Genomic DNA, 11,333 nt, shown 5'->3' with positions numbered 1-11,333 from the left:
TTTAGTCTCTTAATGTGACGTCCCAATTTTTATGGTTAGAAAAGACGATTTATTTATGTTTATTAAATCAGAATATTCTTTTTAAAAAAAATATTATGCGGAATTTCCCAAAAACATGATAATAATATTATCAAAACATTTTCGAAAAAATGTGTTTTATTTATAAAACCCGCGATGTCATTGTCAATACAGAAACATAAGAATAAACGGAGACCTTACATTAATTTACACTAATTATTTAAATCTCCTTTAATTTCTCAGTATAATGTATCTTCGCATCGATACCTATGATACAAATTAAGTGAATGGGTCAGGTTGGGAAACTTGATGAGTGCATAGGGTTATCAACCCATAGTAATATAGTTAATGTGTTTAATCATCAAACAAACAATTATCCCAATTACCCATCCTCATTTTCTTATTTATTATTCCCTAAGGGGTTATCCTAAGGGTCATCACCTACAACGCGTTTACCTATCATCGCCTACATCGCATTTCCTTATATGCTTATTGCTAAGGACCTTTCCTAAGGATCATCGTATAGACAATACTATTTCGGGGATTACTCCCCCAATACGTGTCAAGTATGGGTTAGAGTATCATCGCATGAATACGTAGTTACTACATCGCCTGAACTCGTAATTAATCACCTACAGGTTATGAGCCTGTCGGTGTTTCCACATGACTTGTTTAAATTAGTCAGTGGTCGTCATCTATACTCTGGTAGATGACTACATCGCAACATCGCAAGTCAAGGTCAGGGCATCTCCTAATCATCTCCTATTTATCATTACTTATCTACCATCACCTATCTATCATCTCCTTATCTACCATCCCCTATCACTACCAATACATATTTATAAGTGTATAATACTTTTATGATTAAATCAATTTAAATGTCACCTCATACTATTTTATCTAACACATAACATTTTCGGCACAAATAATAAGCACATAAAGCAGATCATTATCTAGATACTTCATATCTATGTGTAAGATAAAAGTAACTATGCACTTACTTAATAAAGTGATGACACGAAACTCAGACATCACTTCGCTTTAACACTTGGTTTTCCCTTTGACATGACCTAGGTTCAGTTAACATTAAGTCTTAGGCTAATATTCCTTGTAAATAAATATAGCCCAGATCCATCATTAATTCCAAAGTCTACTGATTTATAGCTAATAAGGGATAACGAGGTAAGATCATATCAGAGGTAGAGTCCGTTTGGTATACATAGTATACTGTTTGGAAATCACACTTTAAACATCTCACTAAATTCAGCTTAAACATCATCCTCGTACGTAGATCAGTCAGTATAATGACTTGGAATTACTAATAAATCTTATTTATTGGTTCATAATAACGACTATGACTATAAATATAAGTTACACTAAAAGTAATACGAGTGTAGCTTAACTTATAGAGATTTCTTAGACAAAAGTCTGGAAATTGCACTAGCAGAGCTTCTACTTGCTAGCTATTACTACTTTAGGGATCGCAGGGATTCACCGCAGACTCAAACTAAGGGAAAACGGGCTAAAAGTTGAAGGGACTCGAGACAAATGAAATGGGAGAGTGTGAGGAATGAAATGGGGGCTGGAGCTCAATTTATAGCCAAATTTTGGGTGCACGTCGCGCATTTTTAGGCTACGTCTCCCCAACCACTTTGTGCCACGTGTCAGGCTCACGTGGTTCGTGTTTTCACCTTCTAGAAGCGCGCGGTGTGCACCCGGCGCGCACTGCGCGGGGTGCAAATCACAGATTTTGTAAATGTCATAACTTCTTCATACAGTCTCTGTTTTTGATGTTTTTTTCCACACGTAGCTCTCGACGACTACTACAATTTTCATTTAGACTCAATCGGCTAATTCTGACTTTATTTTTAGCCCTTATTTTTATATGATTTAATGGTTTTGTAAAAATCATAACTCTCTCGTACGGACTCCAGTTTTGGTGTTCCTTTTATCAAAATTTCTATCTTAAAGAGTACTACGACCTTCATTTTGACAACTTTATCCAAAAATCAACCATTCTCTTCGTACAGTTTAACGTCACACATTCATTGTGCGCGACTGCCTTTATATCTTTATAAAAATCATATCTAATTAATACGGAGTCGGATTTCTACGAAATTTATATTTTCGGGATCGGGACGACGTGTACTTTCTATATATATATATATATATATATATATATATATATATATATATATATATATATATATATATATATATATATATATATATATATATATATATATATATATATATATATATATATATATATATATGTTTCGGCGCACTTATTTTTACGATTTACGGACGAATCTGTTGATTTTTCCTATATTTCTTACTACGAAACTTATATTATATAGTCTACAGCGTGCACGACTATAGATTATCCTAATCAAGGATTATAATTACTACTTTTTATATATTAATTGTCTCGCCCGAATTTCGGACGTTACACCTACACAGTTTGCTTTTATAGTTTTTTGTTTTTATTAATTACTTTTTAGAGAAAATGACAAAAATAGCCAATTAACCTAATCACTTTGCGGAAAATAGCCAAAAAAAATCGAAATTGCAAAAATGGCCACGAAAATCGCAGATGGCAATGGTCCATCTGCGATTTCCCTTTTCCATCTGCGAATGTACAAGTACCTAAAGCACAACTGTGCTTTAGGTACTTGTACATTCGCAGACGGAAAAAGTCCATCTGCGATTTACACTGTTCATCTGCGATTTTCGTGATGAAATTCTATAAAAGGATTTTTTTTCCTCATTTTTCACTCTTCAATATAGAAAAACTCTTTCTCTCTCTCGGGGATTCCTTTTGACGATTTTTGAAGAAAATGGACGATTACTTCAACAATCCCGAAAATATGGTTAGATTTTAACTCTTTTTAAGTTTTAATTAACATTTATTTAGTATATGTCTTTATTATTTTATTATTTATTGTATTAGTTAGTGTAAAAAAAAGAAATTATATTGTTTGTGATAGGGTAATTTTGTTGTATTTGATAGTTATAATATTTGTTATTATTAAACTTGAAGTTTAAATGCTATTTTGTTAGTGGTTGTATGAATGTACAAATACAGACTGCGTAGAGTGTGCATCGGGTAGTTGTACATTTAGTAAAATGGTTAGAATATGCTTATTTTTTTAAGTTAATAGTTAAATAAATTGTTAGAATAATGTTTACAATATGTTTGGTTAGTTGTTTACAATATGTTTGGTTAGAATATGTTATTTTATATATTTTGAAACTTAAAAATTGTTTTTATATTTGTCGTATAAGTTGAAAAATTGTTAATTTAGTTGTCGTTTTAGTTGAAAAATTGTTTGTTTATATGGTTAGAAAATGTTATTTGATATAATTAGAAAGAAAAAAATTGTTTGTATATTTGTCGTATAACTTGGAAAATTGTTTATATAGTTGCCGTTTAAGTTGAAAAATTGTTATAGTATGTTATTGTTTTTGAACGTAAATATATAAATTATTTATTAAATATTTGTATTTGCATTGTTATTATTGTTTATGTTATTATTGCATTTAATCTCTAATAATATATTTTAAAATGAAATAGTTGTTTAGTTTTCTAATATGTTATTGTGTTTTTTGCAGCATAATTATAATAACTTCGATGTGAAAACTATTGTAAACTTAAATGGATCGGGGTGTAACATATGAGAAGTATTTGAAGTGTTAGATGGTGTGAGACGTGATATATTTAGAGATACAGTATTTGGTTACTTGTTGGACGTCCCTCGTTTACAAGGGGACGGATTACTGTTCCACAAAATGTTTCTTCATCAATACGGTCGGACGGTGTTTTTATCTCCAGATGGAATAAAACGGTTATATTTTAGAGTAGGTGATACGAAAATGGTTTATGGGCCGGAAGAGTTTTGTATGATAACCGGGTTGAAATTTGCGGAATATCCAAAAAACACCGGGAAAAAAGTGTCAGAAAAAACTGTTAGTAGTAAAAAAAGATGTTTATTGCGTGAGCGGCTATTTCCGAACCATACAAATAGTTCGGTGAAAATCGGTGACCTGAAAAGTTTTATTTTAAATCAACCATTCTTAGAAGTTGACAATGCGGATGCAGTTAGAGTATGTTTGATTTACATTTTATGTGAAGGTTTTTTGGGAAAAGAAATAAATGATCGCGTGCCACAAGATTGGTTTTTTTTGGCGGAGAATTTGGATGTTTGGAACAGGTTTTTTTTGTTTACTTTGAAAGTTTTATATTATTAATGTTAATTTATATTATAACTAATTTTTTTTTGTTTTGTTAGTTTAGCTTGGGGTAGCTATTTATGGGATTTTACGTATGATGACCTTGAGGATACATGGAACAAGATAAATAAATATTTATCACTTCCTGAGCGTCGTCAAACTTTAAAATACACCGTCTCAGGATTTACGGCTCCAATTAGGGTATAAAAATTTACTTATATTTAAATGGTTTTATTGTTATGTTAGTTATTTTAATTTTAACTTTTATTACTATAATTGTAAAAATTGTAGATATGGATATATGAGATGCTTCCGGCTGTTCGTGCCTATGGATTTGTATTGAGAAAAAATAGAGACATGCCTCGGATGAAACGATGGAGTGGGACAAAAAAATTGAAATGGGTTGATGTGAACAAGATTTTTTCAAAGATACAGGTTTATAGATTTTTTTAATTATTAATAAAACTCATTATTATACTTTTATATGCATTTTTAATATGTTCAATTTTTTAGGAGGGACAACCACCAAGAAATAAAATGTCACCGAGTGATGATGAGATGACATCTTTTTATTATATGTCATTTCAAGAGTATGTATATGGTGAACGGAAATCAGTTCCATCCCCAGTACGGGACCATTTTAGGAGACAAGACGAATCTTCGTCTAGTATGTCGTCTAGTGGTCGCTCTCATGGTAGAGGTGGGCGCAGTGGAAAACCCAACCTAGAGGAGGTGTTGAAACGGCTACATGCACTGGAGCAACATGTGTTTACGAACCGAGAACCTACAGAGGTGTTTGTTGAAGAAGTGAATAATGAAGATCTATGGAATAACATCAATTTTGAGGAGCCTGCAGTATTCCAAACAAATTTTGATGAACGGGTTAGTTACACGCTACATTATTTTTTTTAATTTATTAACATATATTAATATTTGTGTTCATATTTTATATTTGCAAATTTAGGTTGTAGAAGATGAAGTGATGAATAAAAATAATACAAATGAAAATATTTTTGGTGATATTGAAGACGACAAGGTTATTATAGATATTACATTTACGATTTTAATAATTAATTTTTAATGTGTCTTTCGTTAATAACTATAATGTGTTAATTTTAATGTAGGAGTTGGAGGAGAGGAATGAAAATGCGGGTTGTAGTAGGAACAAATTTGATGATGATGTGTTTGATGTAAATGATAATGAAGCTAAAGAGGTTGTTATACTTACATTTATTTTAATTTTTATTTAGTAGATTGAAACATGTTTTAATTAGAGATTTTTGCTTATTAATTTAGGTGTCGGAGGAAGATGAAATACAAATTACGGGAAATGTAAATTATTATGATGCTTATGGTTTTGATGGCAAAGAAGTTACACCTGATAGACCGAGGGCTCGAAATCCATCAAAGTATTTGTGCCCTCCGTACACCGAGGTATTCGTTTAATTTAAAAACTTATATCGTAATAATAGAATTTTTTTATGTGAATTATTTGAATAATAGAGATCTAAACATTTCAATATTGTTTTAGCTGCACACAACACCGAAGCAAAAAAGAAGAGCAAAAAGGAAGGTTGATATGAAATCAACAAGCCCCGTTCCTCCTCCATCATTTGCTGTTGCTCACGACTTCTCAGTGTTGCGCCTGCAACCTTACGTAGCAGGCGGTGAGGTTGTGATCCAGAATTATTTATTTCATTCATATGACATGCAGCATCGTTTGTTTAATTTGGTGTTAGATAGAGAATTTTGGAGCGCCTTGTTTGGGCATACACACGATGGATGGTTGGAGGCAACGGTAAAATAATACTTAATTTATTTTTTTTAAAGTATTTTCTTTTTTAGTTATTAACAAAAGTATCATAATTTTGTGCAGCATATCACCCTTTGGTATAGACTACTGATGGAGAGACGTTTTGATAGCGACCGACATACAATAATGCCGCCAAATTTTTTTGTTTGCCATGCTCTGGAGGAAGGGCAGGATTAGAGGGCGTTTATGGCTGGTATTGCTAAATACCCCAACTTCATGGTTGCTTGGTGGGATGTCGATACGGTAAACTAAATTTTATTTTTTGAAAATATTATCGTTATTGTCGTTATGTTTTTGTATTCTTATTTCTAAACAAAAATTATTTCTTTTTTATCCTTATACAGGTCCTATTTCCGATTCATTCAGCCCCTAATCACTGGTTATTTGGGGAACTACGATTGGCGAATATGGAAGTCCATATTTATGACAATCTCGGTAGAGGGGCTTATGAAAAATTCAACTCTGATGGAACCTTTACCAAATTTGAGGCTCGGGTGACGGATTATTTAGACAAGATTAGATATTGGGCTCGAAGGAACATCCCAAGGATTCCATTGAATATGCAATTCATATTCGAAACAAATGTTCCCCAACAAAGTAGCCATTTGGGAGATTGCGGTGTTTTTGTTTGTATGTTTATGGAACAATTAGTTTCAGGCCAACCAATACGTGAACTTATTGACCCGAGGAACGCAGCTTTAGAGTTTCGCCAACGGATGGCAAAAATTTATTGGGGGTCGAGTCTTGGTCCTATGTAGTTGGATTATATATTTGTATATGTAATTGTATGTTGGATTTAATGACCTAGTAATAACTTAAATACTTACAACATAAGAACGACACCACCATTTGTTTTAAAGTAACAAGTACAATGCTCTAAACATAACAACAAATACAACAATTTATTGATGTAACAACCTAAAAACTATCAAAACAATACTAAAAAGCTTACAACTTGTAAATAATAATTGCCAAAAACAACACCCAACTACAAACCAAGGCTATCTTTAACTGTTTATTTTCTGATTGAAAGAGCTTGTTACTGTTAGCTATTTTAGCTATTATGATAGATGATTGGTCCTTCTCTTCATCAACCCAACTGATAAACCCGCATTTTGGTCCCTGTAAATTTAAACATTGACAATAATAATTGTTGCTATATAATGATTAGGGTGTAAATATGAATGAGGTTAAGAACATGATACCATATATGGGCAAGCGTAAAATAATCTTCCTGGGTTTTTAGTTGTACCTGAAATCCTAATGATACGTTCACCTCCGCAATTACAGTATGCCATTCGCCTTTTTTAGTCTATCTAATATGAATTAATTTCACATATAAATTTAATGGAGTTACATTACACCCATTTATAGAAGAAATTTTATTACAAACAAGTATCTTTGACTATGAAATGAAATGGTTTGACTACGAATTTATAAAATTGATCTATGAACTGCATACAAGTACATTGTCTTGTCTTGTCGGTCAGTGATGTTTGACTATGAAATGAACTGGTTTGACTACGAAATTAAAAAGTTGAACTATGAACTGCATACAAGTACATTGTCTTGTCTTGTCGGTCAGTGATGTTTGACTATGAAATGAACTGGTTTGACTACGAATTTAAAAAGTTGAACTATGAAATATGAACTGTAGAGAAACACCAACTTGTATATAATTAAAATTGTATTTGTGTGATGATTATAATACACTTTCATTTCTTGTGAAAATGAGTACTTACACCGAAAGAAGCTTTACTCAGCTACCATTATTCCTGCATAATCTACAAAGAACAAATCCTAATACCTTCACACCCATCAAGAAAATGGATACCAACCGCTTTCAATTCTGTTTTGTGGCTTTAGGTTGCGTGGTATAACATATTAGTTTTATTGACTTAATTAAGATTTCTTGCTAATGTATCTCGTGTACTCTTTACTTATCACTAATTTATGTTTGTTTTTTATGCAGATTCGTACCTTCCTTAGGTGCATGATACCGTTGATATATGTGGGTTATTTACCCCTTCTTGGGAGCTATCTGACAACAATGTACTTCGCAGTGGCTTTGGATGGAAATCATGAACCCCTACTCTTAGCAATTGGTTTGGGAACCTTAGAGTGTGAAGAATCATGGAGATGGTTCATGATGAGGTTAAAAGAGTGTTTAGGTGAGGATACAGAGGTTGGTTTCATAAGCAACCTATGTGATAAAATAGACTTTGGTGTTCAGAGTGCCTACCCGGATTCGTATCATGGATATTGTCCTAAAGATATAGCTCGAAAAATACGTGAGTCTGTCGGACATAACGATACGGAAGTCGAATCGTTGTTTTGGAAGTCATGCAATGCATATAGTGTTCATGATTTTTACTTGTGCCTAGAAAGGTTGCAAAGTGCATGTAGGAAACCACATTTCTGCACCTTGCTTAGGAGTCCAATTTACTGGCTTGACGATATAGCAATTTCAAAATGGACACGAGCATTTTTCCCAAAAGTACGTTACAATGTTAAATCGATTGATGTCCCTGAAATGTTGCAATTTATATCCACACGTGAGTTTCTTATAACAACGATAATTGAGTTAATCAATACGTCGATACAATCAAAGTATGGTGAACGGGCTGAAGTGGCGGGTAAGGGAGATTGTTATATTTAGTTTTTTTCTTGTGTTATTATTTTTCTAAAATTATCAAATTTTCCAGGGAGGTTGGCTGGTGGGTTGACCCCTTATGTTGAGAGTAAGGTTCAAAAACGTGTCAACAAGTCATATAATTGGATGGCAAGACGTTTGTATGGGGATACATTTGAAGTCGATGACAATTTTGCCACCAGCAAAGTACAACTTGAACGAAGGGTATGTAGTTGTGGGAAATGGCCAAAAAGCGGTATACCATGTGGCCACGCTATAGCATGTCTAAGAACCCGTACGTCTGAAGCCATTCATGAAATGGTTGATTACAAGTTCACTGCTTTCTTGTATCGACTTGCATATGGATCTGAGTTGGTGAATTCTATACCATCACATGTGCCCTGGAAAACACCAAATGAAACGGTGGTCCTGTTACCTCCCTCAATGAAGTAGTTATTCATGTACCCCGTTTGTATTTTATGTCGTATTATGTACCCCGTTTGCATTTTATGTCGTATTATGTATTACTTATTCATGTACCCCGTTTGCATTTTATGCCGTATTATGTATTAGTTATTTATGTACCTGTTTTGTTAATTCTTTTTTAATTGCGATTGAGGAAACAACATACATTAAAAGTAAGGGACATTTATTAAATAGTCACAAAACACACGTACAACAACAAGCAACTTAACTAACGAAAAACAATTAACTCAACCAACATGCATATTAAAAATGAGGGACATTCTTTAAAAGATTCCATGCATCTGCGTGGGTAAACTCGCTACCATCATATTCAAAACGGTATAGTTCCAAGGCCACCTGTCGCAGAATGTCTTCATCCGTATTTGCATCTTCATTATCCAACTCGTTATAAATACGTTGGAATTGTTTCACCTTTATTTTCAAATCCAGAAACTTCGCTTTGACATCTCTTCTTCTCGATATTGAGTACGCCCCATTAAATGGTGAAACAAATGACAGACACGAGACCAAAATGATCCAGCGCGAACTTGTGGGGGACCCGGTGGAAAATCCTCCTCTACAGTTACAATCCAAGCTTGAACCAAAGCGACCTCCTCTTCGTTCCTCCATATATGTGGTACAGGTGAGTCCATAATTGCAAGGGGAGAAGTAATACGATACAATTAAAATGGATATTAACAACTATTTATAGTGACTCCTTATTTTCCCGGTGCAATGGCTTGTCAACTCAAGTAGCAGTGTATTGTGTTGTCATTCGACGGAATGACTTGTCAACTCGAACAGTGATCTGTTGTGTTATCACTTAGTACACTGCGTTCGTCAGTTAAGTTTGACTATGAATTGCAGACATATTAGAGGATTGGACTGCGATATTGTGTATAAACTACTATAAATTGACATTAAGTTAAATAAATAGTTTACTAAACGATGTTACAGCTGTTCATATATTATTTTTGAGATTTTACTCTCTTTGTTTCAATCAAAATGAGTTCTATACCATGGAGCAATGACGAGTTCTTGGTTCTTACACGTGCTTATATTCATGTGTATGAGACCAGCAAGTTGAACGATCCAATGTTTTGGAGTCGTTTAACCAATATTTTCAACGCTGAAAACCGAATGACTACAAGAAACGATCGTGACGAACTAGACATCTTAGCAAGATGGTATGAAATGAAAACCGAAGTTCTATTATTCAACGATGTTTATACCAAAATTGACGACACCCGTTTAATTGCTACTGAGGAGGTCATCTTGGAAGCTGCTAAGGAGGAATACAAGTCTTTAAGTGACGGGTTGGAATTCCAGTTTGAAGCCCCTTGGAATATTTTGAAATATATCCCGTTTATTTAAATTCATTTTCAGTTTATTAGGTGAGTACTAGGTTATTTTCATGTATTACGTATGTATTCGATGCATCTTCTATGTTTAATTTTAATTAATAAATGCCCATTCCATTAGTTTTCACAATACATTAGAATACATTACTAACAAGAATTCCATGAACCATTGCAAACATTACAACAATTACATGAAAAACAATGACATACTACAAACAAAGCATTAAAATAAAAAACAAGTCCATGGGTTATTATTAACGGAAATTAGAGCGGTCTACATGAAATACTGATTATTTTTTACAACCTTCCAAACTTCCTCATATTCGAAGTCTCTACCGTCATGCTCACAGATGTAAAAATCTGTAACAACTTCCAATAACTCTTCTTCGTCCCGACAACAAAGTTTGGTACTTTTCGCATAATTACACGCTCGATTGAACCATGTCACTTCTTCATTTACATCTATCCATTTAGTAACAACATCTGATTGTTCTCGTTGTTGTCCTTCTCCCATCTCATGGTTGAACAAAGCTGTTATGCGAGTCTATTCATCACCTACTAGGCAATGCGGGGGAGCAAGTAACGATACATCATCCTTAACACTTAGCCAGCATCGTGTAAGAACCAACACCTCGTTTGTCGTCCGTGGCCTTTCAGAATTTGAACCAGGTACTTCATTCGAAGAACTTGCTGCATTCGACGACATTTCTAAATATGGGAGTTCGTTTCGTTTAGGTGATTTGGGTGTTTGGTTTTTAGATCTTAAACATCTATTTATATTAATAAATACAGGACTATGAATTACAACTTT

The 11,333-nt window shown here is 33.5% G+C and overlaps 1 protein-coding gene across 1 annotated transcript; it reads left to right on the top strand.

Moving 5' to 3' along the window:
- The first annotated feature begins 8,114 nt into the window (after positions 1–8,114).
- LOC145111475 (uncharacterized) lies at positions 8,115–9,149 on the top strand. Its single transcript, XM_079047746.1, has 2 exons — positions 8,115–8,700; positions 8,770–9,149. Exons 1-2 carry the CDS (start codon positions 8,115–8,117, stop codon positions 9,147–9,149), a joined length of 966 nt encoding a protein of 321 aa, XP_078903872.1.
- The last annotated feature ends 2,184 nt before the right edge of the window (positions 9,150–11,333 follow it).

The sequence above is a fragment of the Lactuca virosa genome, chromosome 5, assembly GCF_052849685.1.
Source record: "Lactuca virosa cultivar CGN04683 chromosome 5, Lactuca_virosa_CGN04683_v6, whole genome shotgun sequence".
NCBI lineage: Eukaryota > Viridiplantae > Streptophyta > Magnoliopsida > Asterales > Asteraceae > Lactuca > Lactuca virosa.
The sequence above is the reverse complement of the archived record's forward strand: the minus strand, read 5'-3'. Positions and strand labels throughout refer to the sequence as shown.